Genomic DNA, 21,537 nt, shown 5'->3' with positions numbered 1-21,537 from the left:
AGGGTGGAAGTGATGAATATAGTTGAAAAGAAATGTAATATAAAAATGGAATGCAATATAAATAAGAAAAAAAGTTTGAAATGCTATTTTAGTTGTCTCATCCCATTTGATAGAAAACAACTGGCTGCATTTACCAAAAATATCATGTAAACTTCAAACTTTTTGGCATTCTCTATTGTCCCGGGATGTCAGTAGAAGAATCAATTCACAGACAATAGTCTTCTACTTTGTTACCTCAGGACCAAGAAGAGACAAGCATGTTGCAATCCTATAAGTATGCTGCTATCCTAAGCCTGTTTTGAAGAAAGAAATAAGATCTGAATGTACCATCTTTTATTTCTAAGAACTGAACATATCTAACCAAGAAGGTAGGGGATATTAAAATCTCATGTTCTAAAACATTCAACTTTTATCTTTTTTATTTCACTGGAATTCATATTTCTTTGAAGGCTCGGATGTGAAGAAATGTAAACTTCTTTGGCCATATGGCAACATACCAATTTGTCTTCAATAAGCAAAACATTAGGAAAGAGGAAAATACATACTTGAAAGTATTCTGAAGTGACATTTGTTCAGATGGTTTTCAGAGACAATCATCTTATATGCCAAAGGCAAATAGTTCAGATTTACATCCAAGGATCTGAAATTGTTTTAATTCCATTGAACAATTGAGAATTGAACTTTAGAATAGATGCTACTAATCCAGAGAGATAAAGCAGCTGTACATGTTATATGATTTTTAAGGATGCCCTGAAGGTTTTTCATCTAAAAACATGCTCAGCTGGGAAAATCATGCGTTTGGCCTAAAAATTCTTGTTCTATATTATAAAATAATGCCACCTGAAAATCCATTGAAGCGACCAATCATTTATAGCTCAGTGTTAATTATATCTTTTCAATGCAGTGTAATTCAATTACCATGCATTTAGTATCTGCTATGAGTAGATTCCTGATATTAAGGAGATTAATGCCTTTGAATAATGTAAGTATATGAAGGCTACAATGAATCACTTTGAGGTTGAAGGAATCAGGAAAAGTTACATAGAAGATATACTGGAAATGAGACTTAAAGGGACAGGGAAGGGAGTAAGGCATTCTCGTCATATCAAAAACATGAGCAAAGAATCAGAATGTTAAAAACCAAAGAAATCTTTGGATCCATTTACATTAGAAAATATTTTCATATGAAATGTAATGTGAATACATTTATAGTAGAAAATATCTTACAAATGAGAAAACTGAGTCTCAAAGAAGATGGATGATAGCATCAGAAAAATAAAATCTAGAGGAATATTTTCTATATCGGGGTTAAGTGCCTTGCCCAGGGTCACATAGCTAGGAAATGTTAAGTGTCTAAGGCCAGCTCTTCCAGACTTCAGGGCTGGTGCTCTATCCACTGAGCCACCTAGCTGCCCACCTCTAGCTTTTTGAAAAAAATAATTTCACAACTGCTTAGTGGTAGAATTAAGTCTTGAATTCAGATCATCTCCTTGTATACAAGAACTCTTCAATCCCACAAAATGCCATGTTAGCCATTACATGGTTTTACCCCATCCTTTAATAACTCAATCTTCCACTATATTGTCATAGAGCTTCCAGAAATGGAAATGACCATAGATTCTCAAAAGTTAAGTAAACAAAGTATAGTTACCAAGTATTTGATTTGTTCATACATTTGGTCATGCTACTTCCACATTTAAAACTCAAAGTCATCTTTATTGTTCATTAAGCAAAGTGTAAACTTTTTTTCTGGCAGCTAGGTAATACAGAGGTTAGAACACTGAGACTGGAGCCAGGGAGTCCTAAGTTCAAATCTGTCCTAAGACACTTAATAATCATGTAACTGAAAAAGCCACTTAACTTCTGCCTATCTCAGTTACCTCAACTGCAAGATGGGCATCATAGAACCTACTTCCCTATAAAATAGGCCTTAAATTATGATTATCATCCACTTGAAGCAGGAACACTTATCCACTCCTTGATTCATTTTAATTCAGTAAACATTTATTCAATGCCTACTGTATGCAGAGTTCTATTAATACCAGTTGATATATAAAGTTTAGAAAAGATTTAGTCATTTATATCATGAAGCAATTAGTTTAATAAGAGTATGGTAAAGCTGTAATTAACTTACAATGCACAAAAATGTATTATACTTTAAATTTATGAGAAATATAAATACCAGTGAGTAGAATTATCAGTAATTACAAAGATTTAGGCTCAGCTTCAGGAGCAAATGATCACAATTAAATTTTCAAAAAATGCAGTCTCAGGTTCTCATTATTAAGAATTATTTTCAAGTGGGAACTAGATTATCATTTTTTATTGGGAATATTGCTTATGTGATTCATGTGTTGGCTAAGGATTGAATTAGATAATCTCTAGATTCCCATTGCATAATCTATAATCTCATATGCTTCTCAGGAAGGCAAAATAAACAAAAAGGAAAAAGCTTCTTTGGCCTCTGGACTAATTAATTTTTTAGAAAGGTAGCCATATTTGCACAGAAAGTCATTCATATGTACATCCTTCATTTGACCCTCATGAAGGAGACTTGTCTTTCTGTTCCTACCAGAATAGTGTGACACTTTTTACAATATTGGTACTTAATAAAAATGTGTTGAATTAACAAATGAAAAAAAATGACTCAAAACCCAACAAATTGACACCTGGTCTTTGCAAAAGAAATCAATTTCTAGAGCATCTTTTGGGACACGGGTTGTGTTCTAGATCATAATTACTGCATTTACAAACTAATACAACAAAAGCTTGTATTATTGATGATAATCATGGCGCTGACCCTGAATTATTGTGAAAAAGTCAAACTATTTTTTACAGACACCATTTAAAAAAGTAGCATATATATATAACATTCCCGAATAGTTTTTACTTTAAAAGTCCTTGGTAATTAAAGAGTTACATTTCCATTATGCAGAAATTTCACTTATGCAGATAATTTAACATCTAATTATATTTTACTTTGCTATATTTGGTACTGTAAATGTAATTCTTATTTTACTTTAAAATGAAATGCAGGCATTATTTTTAAATATTAATTTTGAAGCAATAGTTTTGGTGCATTTAAAATTAGACACTTTGACAAAATATGCATTTATTAAATCAATCAGTCAGGCTCAGACTATACTAAAAGGCATCTATGTAAGAGTAATATGAATACTTTGTTCTTTTAGAAGTTGGAGGAGAGAACACTAGTAGTCTCCTGCCCCTGGAAAGTGTCAAAGCATTTGGCATTCTGGGTATTTATTTTTTTTTTTTGCTTTTCTTAATCTAAAAAATTAGTCTGATCCTAAATAATTTTGTGTTTTATAGTATATGTGATACTTTATTATATTCTCATATATCTTCCCCTTTCTTTTCTTTTCCCTGGCCCCCTTCCCTGGGCTCATATGTTTGAATAAGAGTGAGCTTGAGAAGTATTCTATTCATGTGGTACATGACTCATAGGACATTATGACTGCAAAGAGAACCCAAACTTAATATCTCTGAAGATTCTATTTCAAGTAAGCTTCCAGGAAATCAACCAATTATAAATCACACATCAAGCCAATGTCTAAATTGTTATAAGATATGCAAACAATTCTGAGGCATTTTCATAGACTACTTAACAGAATGTTGTCCGCAACAACAGAAAAATGAAAAAAAAAATGCAAACATTTTGGAAGTAAACATTCTGTAAAGATCAAGGTCCAAAGAGAAGGGCATAAAATATGCTTCAAGAAGAGAAATTAAATTAAATATTAGGAATGTATTATGAATTATTTTGAGCTAAGCTTGAGAATATGCTTCTAGTATTTCTTTTCTTTACTCTATATTCCATTTTTTTCCTTTTAGCAGCTGGATGGTACAGAATCCTGAGACTGATGTAAGAATATAAAGATAGATATTTAACAATTAGGTGGGCATGGAGATCTGGGTGGAGTAGAGATGTGTATAGATATACTTTTACATTTAATCTGCATTATTAACATTTTCTCCCTCACTTTCTTAAATTTAAATAATTAAAAACAATAAATCAAACCCTAAATTGTAGCATTTCTTGATTTCTGAAGTGTGAATGCTCACACTAAAAATATGGCTCCATTCAGAACATTGTTGATTTGGGAATCTTAAAAACTTGATTTCAAATCCTGCCTCATACAATTAATAGCTGGATGACTCTGGATGACCCATTTGGTTTCTATTTGTTCATTTCTAAAATAGGAATAACAATAGTTCCTATTATCAAATTAAAGCTAAGTTCTGAAAGGTTATGTTATCCTTTTCAAGTCTAGGGATTAAGGGAACTTCAAGGAGCAGATATTTGTTCAGTTGTGTACAATTTGGATGAATGATTTTACTCACAAAGACATGATTTTGTTAGGGGGAATGTTTCCTTCACTGAAGCAGATCACAACCTCTTGGTAGATGGTTTTTGTGAATTACTGTTGCCAAAAAAAATTCACCATCCAGTGGCCAACTCTTTGGCGCAGAACTAAGTTGAAGTGATTCTTGGGCATTCTATTTTCTACTACAGAGGAATTTAGCCCTTTCTAATTTAGGAGAATCTACATTACTTTGTCCTTGCCCATCTACTGCATAATCTGTGAAAACCTTTGGTTATTTCCACAGGATAATGTAGCATGGGGATATACATACATACATACATATATATATATATATATATATATATATATATATATATATATATATATATATATATATATATATATATATATATATATATATATATATATACAAACAATATAAAATATATTGAGGTCCTCAAGTAAAAATTGAAGGACAACTCATTGCTAGTCCTTTCATGTTGGAAAAATTATTTGATTCCTTCAATTTCTGTTGCCTCAAAGATTCTTTCTTTTCAGTGGGAACAACTCTATGGGAACTATATGGCTAGAATAGAGAAGTTTTCCTAGAGGAACATCAATCCTATCTACTTATACAAGTTTCTTCCTTTTGAGAAAGAGAAAAGGAAACTAGAGACCATATAATTTGTGATCTTCTGCCCTCAATGGTCTAACTTCCAAAGTTTAACAAAGATCATTGTCAGATAGTATCTAATGTAACAAAAATATTTAATCTAATCTATGTTCACAGATGTTAAGTCTTCTGAAGTGCTCCCTTAATACTGCTATGTGAAAACATATTTTTATCAACGGAATTCTGTTCTAATGTTATTATTCTTTCACCAACATTTTACCTCTGGTCCTGGTGGTCCAGATGGTCCATGAGGGCCTGGGTCACCTGCTTGTCCCTAAAAAGAAAAGAAAGCAATGATAAGAATTTACAAAATAACTATAATTTATGAAGAAACAAGCATATAATAAACTAGCATTTTACAATGCAATTATCCCCTTCAAAGTTTCGTTGGTTTCCCATGCAAAAACTAGCAAAATTATATTCCATTTATTGAAAGCTTTCAACATTATTATAAAAAAAATATTTAAAATATTTTCATCTATGCTCATTTCAAAATAATATTATTATAAAAGAAATTAAAGCTAGTGGTTCCAAAAAACACTCAACTCTTTTAAAGATTATCTGTTAGATCATTCCATTTTCTCTAATTTTCATTCTCTTCTAATTTACTGGCTACTTCCCTTATTCTTAAAGCAACTAAAACACTTTGTTGAACCCTACAACCTACTATTTCATGACATTAACATTTTACATCCCAGGCATAGAGTTGATCCAAATCTTTTAAGTCATTGTAAATGAGGCTCTTCAGTGTTATGGCATTCAATGCAATCACCACAATGGCATCTTCAAGCAGGAGTATCTGGAGGAGCTCACCATCTATAAGTGATTCCTTCCTGGACTTGAATTCTGTGCAAGCTCTAAGTAAAAGGCAAGACAGTTATATATACCTCTGAAAAGCATATGTCTCTCTGTATTTCTATTAATTTGATATTAATCATCAGGAGTTCACAGAACAAAGTTATTACAGTTGTGAAATTGTCCAAGGAATCTCGTACAATTCACAAAAAAACCCACTTTTGTTAGAAGAGAATTCTTAAGGTAGTAGTTTTTCCTACTACATTATAATCTTTTTATTAAAAACAAATAATACAGATAGATTTTATATGTTCTGTGGCTTTCAGTCACTTGTACGACTAATGATATGATATGCAATAGATTATCTTTCATGAAGGACTGCCTATTATCTTATCAAGAAAGCCTTCAATAATACATAGATGTTATTTACTCTACACACATGCATATGTGTGGGAAAGTAGGAACTGAGTCAATAATTATTGATATTCTCTAGCTTGCTTTTCTGCATATAAAAAATCTATTTTTTTTGCACATATTTGGTATCTTCCCTCTCTCAGACACCTTGAAAATGAATGCTTTTAATAATATGTTGTGTCTAAGTTGGACTTCCTCTGTGTGTATTTGCTCTAGGACATTTAATATAACTATTTTTAGTTCAATTCTTAAAAAGTGACATTTACTTTCATTGTCTCTACTTTCTTCCCATTTGCTTCTCAATCTTATCAAAACTGAGTTCTTATCTCCTTCAACAGAAGCTACTCACTGTGAGTTTACCAATAATAACTAAGTTATTAAATCCAATAATCACTTCTCTGACTTCACCCTTCTTTATCTCTTTACAGCATTTAACAATATTGAACACCCTGCTTTAAAGTAATATTTCCTTCTTTGCTTTATGCTTTCCCATGCTTTTCTTACTTGGCTGCCTATTTCTTCATAATCTCCACTGCTGTATTATTTCCCATATTTTACCTCTTAAACTGGATTAAGTGAATATATCTTTGCTGATAGATGTCATATATGGATAGATACTGAGATACACACATGCAAATATATATGCACATATATGTATATGTGTGTATTTATATAATACATAAATGCTTATATGAGTAAATATATGAATTATAAAGCTTTCTGTGTGTATATATGTATTTATTATATATAATATATAAATATATGTATGCAACTCCCATCTCTTCTTACTTTACATTTCCAATTGAAAAAAAAATTCTTATTATGAAATAGAAACCTTTGGGACTTATTAATTTTTAAAGGCTTACTAACTTAAGAAAATTATTAATCCTTGTTTCCTTTTAAAAAGCTATGATTTTTAAATTAAATTAAATATATATTCAAATTTACTTTTTTGTTTTGTTTTTGTACATTCTAATTTACTTTGAAATTTACTGATATATCTTGATTTTACACAATAGACACTTTAATAAAAATATTCATAGTAATCTCTTACAAAGTATACTTCCTAAAGCTTGTTTGCTAACAGAAAGAAATGATATGTCTTTTAACTTTAATCATCATATGAACATAGACCTTTCCTTATATTTGAACAGTTTTGTTTGATTTCCATGTTGACTTTGTTAACATTATAGTAGTTTGTACATGGTAATTTTGTCTCCAATTTCTTCAATTTGCATATAAATCTTCCTCTGTTTCTTTAAATTCTTTGTATTCATTATTCCTTATAGTGTTCAATATTCCATTTCACTGGAAATTTGTCCAGTTATTTATCCAGTTATTTCCCATCACCAGTCACTTATTTGGCTTATTTTCCAACTTTTTTCCTATTACAAAATGTTGATATGAACTTATTTTGTACATATAGAGCTTTTCTTTCTGTAAATAACTTATTTCAAATATAGTTCTAGTGTTATTTTCTGGGTACAAAAGGTCTGAGAAATTCAATAGCTTTTCTTACAAAATATTAAGCACTTAGTAAATGCATGGAAATTTATAGTTTTACATAGAATACTCTTTTTTATGTTATTCTGTGTAAATAGAATACTCTTTTTATGTTATTCTGTGTAAATAGAATACTCTTTTTATGTTATTCTGTGTAAATGGAAATAAGATTGTTTTGTCTTTTTGTATTTTTTTGAGTTCAAACTGAAATTTTTTTTTTTAAAAAGAAGCCAATTTTCCTATATTCCCTTTAATAATGAGTTTTGCTCATCTTTGACCATCTAGTCTGGAACTGATAATTGTATGTTTCAAGATTATTAAACTTGCATTTAGCCTCTCTTTAATTATCTTGCAATCTAGCATTTTCTTCATTTGAAAATAAATTTATATCATCTAACCCCTTATTTACTTAGGAATAGTTTATAATCTAACATGTTTGTCAACTTCATATATATGCACACATACACACACACACACACACACACACACACACACATATATATATATGTACATGTTTAATATTACATGTCCATCAGAAATATCTAATAGAAAGGTCTTTCCTCAAACAGAATAGATTCATACTGTTCTCTCTGCATCCAGAATTATCCTTCTCTTATCTTCCACAACTTATACAAAAGTTACAAAAGCTTCTAAAGTTGAGATTTTTACCCTGCCACTTTTTGACTAAAGAAGCTTCAGGACCTACCTTATTGGCTCTATGACAAAAGACAAACTTCTTGGTTGAGCTTCCCAAATTCTTTAAAATCTGGACTACCTTTTCAGGAATAGCACTCATTACACTTTTACATATTCACCATCCTACTCAGTGCATCCTTAGCCAAGCTGCTCTATTAGCTAGATGTTTCCTACACACAACTATTTGCATTGGCTCTCCCTTATATCTGGGATGCACTGCCTCTTTATCTTCATTTTACAGAATCCTTAGCTTTTCTTCAAAGCTCAGCTAAAGTGTTATGTTCTTAAAAAATAATACATTGATTCCCCACACTTGATGGTTTCTCCCATCTCCAAAATTATTTTGTGTCATTTAAATCTAATTTTTTTGGTATATATTGTTTTTTCCAATAAAATATAATATACTTGAGTTCTTAGGCAATTTTATTTTTTCTTTATTTTTCTGGCACCTAATGCTAGCATCTGTTGAATAAATGCATAAAAATTGACACACCTGTAAGAGCATTAAATGATGGCTTTTAAGAGAGGATATCCAAGATTTGGGGTAAAATGTTTGGTATTATTATCTCAAAATTTAACCTAAGGAACAACTTATGTGCCTAGTTTGCCATCTCAAAAAATGTTTGTGACAATAATCTAAACATTGAGATGTAGAACTTTTCAAGCAATTTTCCATAGAACATACTTTTGTAGTCATATAATTAATTGACTGTAAGGTATAAACAATCCAAAATACTATTGTCTTTACTGCTTCACTATAAGAAAAATATTGATTCAATAGAGCAAAGCATTGAAGTCTCTTCCAACAACGTGTCTACATCTCAGGTGTAAAACTCATATGAGACTTCATGAAAGGTATAATAATAAAGAAAGTTGGTTGACAATCTCCTGAGTATGAATATCAATCAAGAGATATAACAAGGAGACATGCTCACCAAAGGTATGTTTCACTGTCATGGGAGAATTCCAATGAAGAGTCTAAGATGAAGAAAGGTTCCCTAAAATTGTGGAGTCTCCAGAAGCTCTTATTTAAGCTGACCTTGTGTTGATTGCATCAACCCTCAGAATACTGCAGAGCCTCCTAAATGAGATATGAAGTTACTGAAGAGTTTGACCTAACTATACATAAAGGAAAAACATAAGTGGAAGAAAAATTCTGATTGTCCAAAGTATGATTTGCAGAAGGGTGGACAACTTGGAGATGTGATCCATCTGTACCTTTACAAATTCCTGCATTGTCCATGTCTGGAAATATGTCTCATTCTGTATCTTGTCTTTCACTTCTCTATGAGAAAATGGGTGAGCTTCATAGTTGGTCTTCTAGAATTGTTGTAGATCATTTTGCTCAACATTTTTAAATCTTTCAAAGTTGTTTGTATTTTCAATTGTCCAATTGCCTTCATCAAGTCATACAAATCTTTCCACGTTTTGCTAAAACCATAATTTCTTTTTTTTTTAAACTAAAGCTTTTTATTTTCAAAACATATGCATGGATAATTTTCACCATTCACCTTTGTAAAACCTTGTATTCCAATTTTTTCCCTTCTCTTCCCTTCACCCTCTCCCCAGATGGCAGAAATCCAATATGTTAAATATATGCAATTCTTCTATACATATTTCCATAATTATCATGCTATACAAGAAAAATCAGATCAAAAAGGGAAAAATGAGGAAGAAAACAAAATGCAAACAAACAATAAAAAGGTGAAAATACTATGTTATAATCCATACTCAATCCCTACAGTCCTCTCTCTGGGTACAGATGGCTCTGTTCATCACAAGACCATCGGAACTAGCCTGGATCACCTCAGTATTGAAAAGAACCACATCTATCAGAATTGGTCATCATATAATCTTGCTGTTGCTGTGTAAAATGTTCTCCCGGATCTAGTTATTTCACTTAGCATCATTCATGTAAGTCTCTCCAGTCCTCTCCGAAATCAACCTGCTGATCATTTCTTATAGAACACTAATATTCCATAACATTCATATATCATAACTTATTCAGCCATTCTCCATCTGATGGGCATCCACTCAGTTTCTAGTTTCTTGCCACTACATAAAGGACTGCTACAAACATTTTTGCACACATAAGTCCTCTTCCCTTTTTATGATCTCCTTGGGACATAGAGCTAGTAGAGAAAATGCTGGGTCAAAGTGTATGCACACTTTTATAGTCCCTTGAGCATAGTTCCACCTTGTTCCCCAGAATGGTAAAACTGTCATTTCTTACATCAAAATATTAATTCATTATATTAATATACCATAATTTGCTGTCATTTCTAGTACTTTGCAAATGCAAAAAGGGGTGCTTAATTACTTCTCTACATATGGATTCTTTTCTTCTTTGATTTCTTTAGTGTATAGGTCTAGTGGAGGTATGCATAGTTTAGTCATATTTGAAGTATAGTCTTAAGTTGCTTTCCAGAACGGCCACACCAAGTCACAGGTGCCACCAACAGTGTACTAATGTAGTTCTTTTCCTGCAATTCTTTCTACAATTAATTTAACCAATTAAAATACTTTGATTTGCTTTTCTAAAGTTATCAGTGATTTGGATAATATTCACCTATTAAATAATAGTCTGGATTTCATTCTTTAAAAAAAACACTTGTTCATATCCTATGACAATTTATTAATTGGGGAATGACTCTTATTCTTAGAAATTTTAATCAATTCCTTCAGAAAATGAGCCTTTTAAAGAGAAAACTACTGCATATCTCACTCTCTACCCATTAATGTTTCCATTCTTAGTTGCTTTGATTTTAATAATAAAAACAATTTTATATAATAAAATAGCAAATTTTATTCTCTGCTTTCCTACCTTGTTTAGTTATGTGCATGGATATGAAAGAATTTTTGATACTCTTTTTTAAAAATTATATGATCTTTTTATAGCTAAATCATGTCAAGTAAATAAAGTAATCATTTATTAAATATTTACTATGTTGCAAGATATTGGATACTAGATATTGGAAACATAAATAGAGGCAAAAAGAATGACAGTCTCTTCCTTCAATTTATATTTTAACAGGAGAAAACAACACAAAAAAGAAAGCTGAAGGATATGGGGGGAAAGTAGGGATGTGTTGGAGTCAGTTCATATCCATTTTTCAGGGATCAACTGTTGTTTTCATTATGTTCATTTAAACCTCAGAAACTGTCAACTGCTACAAATCAGGAATTGATTTATTGTTTTATGGATTGTTTGATCTTAAGTGGTGAAGAAAATGTTAATAAAGCAGATTAAACTTAAAAGTGATTCATAAATTCGTTTTCCTCCACCTAGTTTTTAAACATTTTCCAGCATATCCATGAAAAAAGATAACCTGGTTTGGGGCATGGCAGAAATAGAAATTGATAGAGTAAGGAGCAAGGCCAGAGAGGAATAAAGGAGTAAATTTGAATCTAGTATCCACTTGTATCTATTACAACAAAAGATGTAAAATGTTAATTTATATCACATTTTTGCCAGACTACTTTTCATTTTTTTCAGTAAGAAGTGATTTTTGGATTTACTGAATACCAGGCTACTAGGCTGACTTGCTTCTATATGTTGAATATCTATTCTGTTTTGATGATTCTTCTATCTATCTTGACCAGTATAAAGGCATGATTATTTCTTTGTAGTATAGTTTGATATCTAGTTTTGCTAGGCTATTTTCCTTTCTACTCAAAAAAAAATGTTTCCCTTGAAATACTTGAACTTTTGCTACTCCATATGAATTTAGTTATCCCCCCCCCCCAGCTCTACAAAATATTGTTAGTTTGATTAGTATACACTGAATAAGTATATTAGTTTAGGTAGGTTTGCTATTTTTATTATACTGGCATTCTCTAACCATGAGCAATTAATTTCTCCAATTATTGAGGTCAGTCTTTATTTCCCTAGAGAATCTCTTGTAATCATACCCATATTGTTTCCATATGTGTTGGTAGATGGCCTCCCAGGTATTTTATACATTCTGTAGTTATTGTAAATGGAATTTCCTCTTTATATCTCTTCCTGTTGCATTTTGTAGGCTATAAATAGTAATGCCAAAGACTTATATATATTTAGATCATGGAATTGTATTGACTTTATTAGTTTTAATATATTTTAATTGATTCTCTGATTTTCTTTGAGTAAATCATCATATTACATGCAAAATGTGATAATTTTATTTCTTGTTTACCTATGTTTATACTCTCAATTCACTTTTTCTTTTCTTATTCCTATAACTAGCAGTTCTACTATCATATAAAATGTTAGTAGTGGTGATAGTGAATATTTTTGCTTTACTTAATCTTAATGGGAAAATTTGTAGTTTAGTACCATTAAATACATATAATTTGTTAAGCAAAGAATTTTCTATTTTAGTACTCTTTTAAAAACATAGATGAATGTTAGATTTTGTTTAAAAAGCTTTTCCTACACCTTTGACATTCATAATATTTCCATTATTATTAGGTTTTATTTTATTTGTAGTTTCCATAATGGAAAATTAAACTTGAAATTCTGTTGTAAATTCCATCTAGTTATGATTTTTTGATATGTTGCTATAAACCTCTTAGCTAATCTTTCATGATACTCAGTGGATATCTTAAACTAATACATCCCAAATGGAACACATTATCTTTTCCCCCACAATTTCCTTTACTCTAGAAGGCAACATCATTCTCCCAGCTCCTGAAGCTTACAACCTAAGAATAAACTGTTCTTTGAATTTTTGATAGAATTTACTTATACATTCATTTGTTTCTTTTCTTTTTCTATAAGGTATCATTTGTGGCCTTTTCATTTTTTACTTCCTGCATACATGGATTATTTGAATTTTTCGCTTCTTTTCCTGAGTTCAATTTTGCTCTTGAACACTTAATACTTCCTAGCTGTGTGACCCTGATCCTGGGCAAGTCACTTAACCCCAATTACCTCAGGAAAAAAAAATCAGTGACTTTTTTACATTGAATGTTATTAAAACTATTTTTAATTTTCAGAATTTGGGGGAAGTTAATTAAGGTTTTAAAATTTGTTGGTTTTTTAGTTGTTATACTCCCAATTTAGTGATCTGTTCCTTCTCCCTTGTTTTTAGTGAAATTATCTGGCAATTACATATTTTCCCATAAAGGCTCCTTAGGCTATATTCTACAAATTTTGGTATACTATGTTGTTATAATTTTCTCTGACAAAATACCCCTAAAATTTATTCTCTGACATACCATTTCCTCAGGATTAAGTTACTTAGTTTCTAATTTTTAACTCTTTAATTTTCCTTTACTGAGTATAATTTCTATTGCATTATTATTTTTTTAAAAGGCTGTGTTTAATATTTCTTCTTTCCTTACCTAATTTCTTCTTTGGGGTCTAAGGTTTTTATGCAATACATTTTGAATTTTTGTAAATGCATTGTACAGTGCTGAAAAATGTATATATGCAGATTAAGGGTCTGTAAACAAACAAAAAAATAAACCTTCAATAAAATAAAGGATTTCTAAGTATTCCTAAAAGACCAGAACTAAATAGATATTTTGAAATGGAAATGTATACAGCAAGAGAAACATAGGAAATCATTTATTGTTTAACTGAAAGGGAATTGTGAGGATACATTGTTTTCATGTTAATAAAGAGATAAGAAACAAATGACTTCCCAGAACTCTAATATTTTTTAAGTCATAAAGAAGTTAAAATGATGGCAGATCTATGGATGGTTTTGTTCTCTTTTAATGGTCTTAGAAGACTAAAATAGGAGGAAAGGGGCATTATAATGGGGAGGAAAGGCAGAATAACCAGGAGTAAATTACCATTGTAAAATAGAAGTGCATTAGATGAAGATCATACAAATAAGCACACAATCATAAATGCAAATTTTCCCTCTATAAATATATTAAACAATAGAGAAATAATAAGGAATGGGTTGGGGATAGAGAGAAATATGAAAAAATAAAAGGGTAGTATTAGTAAGAGAGCAGTCAAACAAAAACTTGAATGTTGTAGGCAGGAATGTAAAGAGAAGATAAAAAGGAAGAAAGAGTAAGAATCAAGGGTAAGGAGTAAAAATAAGAAAATAAATGCAACATAGAGGCAGCTTTTTCTTGTATAAGATCACGTGTCATTTAAGTGGTTTTTCTTCCACCACATCCTTTTTCTGTAAAGAGGGATGTGAGACAAAAAGGAGGAAAAATTGCAAGCAAGATACAGGATAGAGGAAATTTCATATACAATTAATCATGATTATAACTATGAATGGGATTAATTTGTATATAAAATAGAAGAGGTTATGTAGATGGATTAGAAGTTGGAATACAACAATATGTTGTTTACAAGAAATATACTTGAAACCCTAAGATTCTCATATAGTTAGAATGAGATGCTATGGCAAAATATATTATATTTTAGCTGAACTTAAAAAGGGGAGGAGTGAAGCAGCAGTTAAATTGAAATAAGATCAGAGTAAATATAGTGAGGTAAAAAGAAAAGTAGAGAAACTGTGATAATGTAAGGAAAAATCAATTCCATATTCCATAAAGGTTCCTTAAAGAATTAAAAAGTAATTGGAAACTAAACAATATAATTGTAATGAATTAGTAACCCAAGGAAATACTAAAGAAGGGAAAGGGACCTGTATGTGCCAAAATGTTTGTGGCAGCCCTTTTTGTAGTGGCTAGAAACTGGAAAATGAATGGATGTCCATCAATTGGAGAATGGTTGGGTAAATTATGTATATGAATGTTATGGAATATTATTGTTCTGTAAGAAATGACCAACAGGAGGAATACAGAGAGGCTTGGAGAGACTTACATCAACTGATGCTAAGTGAAACGAGCAGAACCAGAAGATCATTATACACTTCAACAATGAGACTGTATGAGGATGTATTCTGATGGAAGTGGATATCTTCAACATAGAGAAGACCTAATCCAATTCCAATTGATCAATGATGGACAGAATCAGCTACATTCAGAAAAGGAACACTGGGAAATGAGTGTAAACTGTGAGCATTTTGTTTGTTTATTTGTTTTTTTGCTTTTCTTCCCAGATTATTTTTACCTTCCGAATACAATTCTTCCTTTGCAACAACAACAACAAAAAAATTCGGTTCTGCACATATATATTGTACCTAGGATATACTATAAGATATTTAATATGTATGGGAATGCCTGCCATCTAGGGAAGGGGGTGGAGGGAAGGAGGGGAAAAATTTGGAACAGAAGGGAGTACAAGGGATAATGTTGTAAAAAAAAAATTACCTATGCTTATGTACTGTCAAAAATGTTATAATTATAAAAATTAATAAAAAAGAATCAAAAAAATGAATTAGTAAGTCAAAAAACAAACTGTAGAGACAAGAGAAAATTAAATCAAATAAAATGACAATAATGAGACAACAAATCAAAAATGTATAAAATGCAACTGAAACAGTTCTTAGAGTAAATTTGTATTTTGATCTCTTTCTCAACAAAGAGGGTGAATAAAGAAAAAGTATGGGAAAAAACAAAAACAAAATAAAACATTAAAAAATAATGTTTAATGTCAAAAAAAAAAGCAGCCACATTAAAGGATGGACATTTATTTATGAATTAATTATAACACAGAACAAAAGTATCGAATGTTTTGCTCACAAAAGACTGCTAATGAAATCAAAATAAAATGTTTTTGGAAAATATTTGACTAAACAATTAGAAATATGATGCAATATAGGTTTGTGGTTTCCTAAATAAATAAAGCACCCACAGGCATTCATTTCTATTTTGACACTATTGCTCTAGAACATTATCAATTTTTGAAAATGCATGCATACTAATGATCAGAGAAATGCAAATCAAAACAATTTTGAGGTACCATTTCATATCTATTAGAGTGGATAATATGACAAAGATATTGGATATTGGAAGGGATATGGGAAAACAGGGACACTAATACAATGTTGGTGGATTTCTGAACTGATCTAACCATTCTGGAGAGCAATTTGGAACCACATCCAAAGGACTATAAAATTGTACATACCCTTTGATCCAGTAATATAATTGCTAGGTTTATGTCCCAAAGATATCCAAAGGGAAAAGGGCCTACTTTTGCAAAAATATTTATATTTTTGTGGTGACTAAAAACTGGAAATCAAAAGGATGTCCATCAATTGAGAAATGATTAAACAAGCTGAGATGCATGATTATAATGAAATATTATTGTGCTGCAAAAAAAAAAAATGACAAGCAGGATGATTTCAGAAAAATCTGGAAGAATTGACATAAACTGATGGACAATGAAATTACCAGAACTAGGAGAATGCTATACGAAATAAAACCAATATTATGTGATGAAAAAAAAGTGTATAACTTAGTTATTCACAACAAGACCATGACTCAAACAATCCCAAAGGACTAATGACAAAGCATATTATTTGCCTCTAGAGAAAGAACTTATATTAATATGGAATGAAACATGCTATTTTTCACTTTATTTAATTTTTTCTTTTATTTTTCTTGTATAAACTTGCTTGTTAATTTAATACTTTTATCAATTTATTATTAATTTTATAATTTAAAATTATTTTATTGGATCTTGCAATAATTCCTAGGATTCTTATGGTCTTTCTATCCTACTTTCAGGAGAATTAGTTATAATTATTTAAAAATATCTTTTCTGTTCTTTTCTCTTAGTATCCTCTTGCTCTAGAGTATTTCTTCATTATATTAGGAGCTTTTATTTTCTTCTTCATTTCTTGAGTTTCTCTAGTGTTTTTAATTCCATTGGTGCTCTTTTTCCTACCCCTTTTTGTAATTTTTTTTTTTTTTGCTTTTAATTGATTTGAGTCATTATGAGATGTTTTGAGGTATTAAAAGAGCTGGAAGTATTCAAAATCTCTTACATCATGAATCCTGAAGATCTTTCTGATTTAATCTATAATATGCATATTTTTGAGAAATAATCTTTTGAAAATAGTGAAATATTCAATATACATACATAATTGAAACTCCTAAAATATATAACTGTTCATATAAACATATCATAATAAGACTGTAAAGGTCAATAAAAGGTATGATTTAATCTCCTGCCTTAAGAAACAAATAATTCTTAAGTATTCCATGGGGATAATTCCCATTATTTTTCAAAATTCCAGAGAAAGAAATTCCAGCTGCTCCTTCCCTAACCTTTAAAAATGTTTAACAAATCTCAAGATAAGGAAATTCTTCCTTATTAAACAAGAATCCACACATTGCAGATTAGGTTCATTTGGAAATAATGTTATTAACAATAGCATTGTGAACAATAACAAAACATGGAAGAGATAAAACAGTAAAGATATTCTTATGACTTTGGTGGTCTATTAATGATGGTAAACAAATGTTTTGGAGAAATATTGTTATTTGACGTGAAAGTGAGTTTTTAAATTGGAGAAGTGGTCTTTCTGAACAAAATATCCTTCAAGCAAGTGTTTGAAGGCAACCTTTACAGACAAAATACATCATAATTCATTGTCACTGTGCCACAAATGAATGTAGGAAAAAACTATAGACCAAAGATTTTTAGGACTAAGTCCTAATTTATGCTTTCATTAGGACTAAGTCCTAATCTTCTGCTCTCATAGTACAAAACTTTTAAGGTAGGATATTAAAGAATGGGAACAGGAAGTAGATCATTTCATTAAATTTTCTCTTTCCTCTACATTATCATATAGAATAATAGTTTAAAAGGGGAAGAAAATAATAAGAAAAAATTGAAAGGCTTTTAGCAATTATCTAATTCAACTATTAATTAAGCATTTACTAGGTACTTGGTATTGTAGTAGGAACTGGGGATAGAAAGACAAAAATGGAACAGTTTCTGTCCTCAAGAGCTTATGTACTATTGAATAGTCAAGTTGCTCATTTTAAAAATAACAATAAATCCAGGAATGATTAGGTGGTTTAGTCACGGATCTCCACAGAGCTGGGACCAGAACCGAGCTATCCCCTGAAATTTAGACCAATGATATTTCACTCTCACATGCTGCTAAGATGATTTAGATTAAACAGTACAAAACAAAATGAATATATTTGCTTCATGTATATGTGACTTGAATAAGCAATTATATAAAAAAATCTCAACAGTATATTATACAACCTTACATTCCTGAAATGCATTCCTTTTGCATCTCCACCTTGAGGATTCCTTCCATTCCTTCAAGATTTAGCTCAGTGAAGCTTCCCTTGATTGGCTTATCTTATAGTGCTTTTTTGCAAATTTTCCTTGAGCATGTTCTCTAAAGGTCTTGATTCTCATCAAATTAACCCACATTATATATACATAACATGTCAAATTTTATTAAATTATATGTAAGCTCCTTAAAGGAGGGGACTGTGTTCAGTCCCCTCCTTTAAGGAGTTTATATATAAGCACTTTATTACTGAGTTCAACTAATATTACTTATAATTTGGGGAGTTGACATAGTATATTACACCTTTTCTACCCTCTCTCTTTCAAAATAGTGGTGAAATAATATATTTTTTAAAACCTGAAAAATCCTCACATTGAATATCACTATAGAAGACAAGAGTAGTATCTTCCTTCAATTTCTGGAAGTTGCCACCATGTTGTCAAGAAAAGATTTGAAAATATTCTTGTAAACCTGAATTTTGTAAATCTTTTGTTGACTTATTATAATTCCACAAAATTTGCCCTCTTGATAATAATAATAATAATAATAGTTGATTTTGATATAGCCCCTTTAAGTTTCATAAAGCATTTACATATTTTGTCTCTTTTGAACCTTACAACAAAACCATAAACCATTATCTCTGGTTTAGGGATTTAAAAATTAATATTCAAAGGCCATGTATTCCTCACCACAAAGCTAGCAGTAGAGGAAGAATTTAAAGTTAAATTTCTCTGATTCTGAGTCCAGATCTTTATTATTCACTGTTCCATGGGATTTACCAAAAGTTAAAATGCAAACTGCCTTGATGCCAGACAAATAGGAAAGCTTTCAAGCCTGGCAGATGATCCCTAAAGATGAGGGTTCCTTCCAAAGGCTGTCAGGAAATGTCTTATTGTCTTTTGGGGTAGTTCAACCATAGAAAATGCCTTTGAAATACAATTTCAGGAAGCTACATAGATGGGATAAAATCAAGGATTTTTAAAAAACTAATATTCTACAGCCTGTGGGTCCTTGATCTAATGATGCTATCATGTCTTTATAAACTGAAACATGTGTAAATTTTTCAGGAGAGAGGAAAGGACTGTTTCTCTAGAGGACTTAGGAGAACCACATGCTGTGTGTATATGAGTTATAGAGCAGTATTAAACTTGATTTTTTTAAATAATAGTTTTGCTTTTGTAAAATGCTTTCATTAGAAGTATATGACTTAATGGGTGAATTAAGCATATTATGTTAATTAATTCTGGTTCTATGTTGTCTTTTTTTTTTTTTTCCTGAGGCAATTGGAGTTAAGTGTCTTGCCCAAGGTCACACAGCTAGGAAGTGTTAAGTGTCTGAGGCCATATTTGAACTCAGGTCCTCCTGACTTCAGGGCTGGTGCTCTATCCACTACACCACCTAGCTAACCCAGTTCTGTGTTGTCTTAAAGTACAGCATTCAGTGATGAATGTCTAGGAGCCATTGAAAGAAAGAATCAAGTACTTCTTGGCCAAAAGAGTTAGTATACCATAGTATCTCTCTTGGGAGCTCCTTCCTTAGTCAGTTGCTTGGAAAAATCAAAATATCATTATTTAAGATATTGTCTATTTTCTGGCTTGTAAACATATGATTCAAATTAAATACTTCTTGTAAGATGTTATCTAAGGGAATATCACAGCCAACCAAAGTCTTTAGGGTTCATAGAAACTTGGGCTTCGGCCTGATCTAAAGCGAATTGGGAACCAATAGCCTGTGGAATGTGAGTTAAATTACTAAATTAGCTGAGCCCTGAAACAGGCGAGAAAAGGCAAGACCAGTGAGTTTGAAACCCTCTTATAGCCGCTAAGACTAACAAGTATTGAAATTCATGCTATGACTTGCACTGATACAATCAGAAAGAGTGAAGTAAAAGGTCAAACCTACAGAAGGTCCTGGCTTTCCTCTCATTCCTGGTGGTCCTGGCAAACCAAGAGCTCCCTAGAGGGGGAAAAAAAAAAAAAAAACTAATTCAGGAAAGAGAGCAATCATCACATCACAAAAGGCAACTATGGTCTTATTTATGAATGACATTTCCAAAATATATCACAGTATTTGGAACAATTAAAATACATGTCAACAAAGCAATTTAATCCCACTGTTGTTTTTTTTTGTTTGTTTGTTTGTTTGTTTTTGATTCAGATGTTGTCATATGTTAATACAGAATGGTAAAAAAAAAATCTGGGATCAAAAGATTAGAAAAAGCAAAATTTGGGGTTACATCTTAATAATATTTATGAACTAATAAATTTGTTGTCCAAATTATGCAAGGGCTTTATTTACTGACACATTTAATGAAAGATACATATTATATCTTTTCTTTTAAAAAAAATTCCATATTATATTTCATTGGATTTTTTCAATATACGTAGAAATTATTCACAAAAATTACCTTGTCTCCAGGATACCCTGGTTCTCCCAGCTCTCCTGCAATGCCTTGTTCACCCTAAACAACATAGTATTATGCACAGGCAGACACTGAATGTAAAATAATGTATCTGCAAAGACGATGACATTATAAGAACAAAAATATCAATTTAAATGAACCACATGTAAACTTATCTATTATCCACATAAGTACTGAAAAGTATCCATTAGCAATATGAAACTATGACTGAGGGTTTGTGTGAAAGCTAGTAAATGGGAATGTTATTTTGAAAAAAAAAATTTTTTTTGAAGATAAACATAGTAGAAAAAAAGGAAAGTTTAAGAGGAAATGAATTATCTCTATGGTAATGGAAATATTTAGATCACCTTATCACCTTTGATTCCAGGTTGCCCCATATTCCCTGGAAGACCCTAAGGGGAAAAATGTTTTGACAGTCACTTTTGAAATCATAAATCAGTCAAAGAGAGATATCATTTAAACAATCAAAACCATACCATCGGCCCAGGAATCCCAGAAGGTCCACTTGATCCCAGGGGGCCAACAGCACCCTGCAATGCAATTTTAAAAATCAGTCCTAATTAAGTGTGCAAGAAGATTATAAAGAGAACATCA

General features: G+C 31.0%; 1 protein-coding gene across 2 annotated transcripts in view; it reads right to left on the bottom strand.

Moving 5' to 3' along the window:
- The window catches only part of COL24A1 (collagen type XXIV alpha 1 chain), a 345,626-nt gene that overhangs the window by 201,473 nt on the left and 122,616 nt on the right, over positions 1-21,537 (bottom strand). For both annotated transcript variants that reach the window (XM_074266340.1, XM_074266341.1), the window contains 5 exons: positions 21,420-21,473; positions 21,291-21,335; positions 20,929-20,982; positions 20,424-20,477; positions 5,219-5,272 (listed from right to left, as the gene is read on the bottom strand). In XM_074266340.1, coding sequence (XP_074122441.1) covers positions 5,219-5,272; positions 20,424-20,477; positions 20,929-20,982; positions 21,291-21,335; positions 21,420-21,473 — 261 coding nt within the window. The remainder of the gene's footprint in view (positions 1-5,218; positions 5,273-20,423; positions 20,478-20,928; positions 20,983-21,290; positions 21,336-21,419; positions 21,474-21,537) is intronic.

Source organism: Sminthopsis crassicaudata, chromosome 4 (genome assembly GCF_048593235.1).
Source record: "Sminthopsis crassicaudata isolate SCR6 chromosome 4, ASM4859323v1, whole genome shotgun sequence".
Classification (NCBI taxonomy): Eukaryota; Metazoa; Chordata; class Mammalia; order Dasyuromorphia; family Dasyuridae; genus Sminthopsis; species Sminthopsis crassicaudata.
The sequence above is the reverse complement of the archived record's forward strand: the minus strand, read 5'-3'. Positions and strand labels throughout refer to the sequence as shown.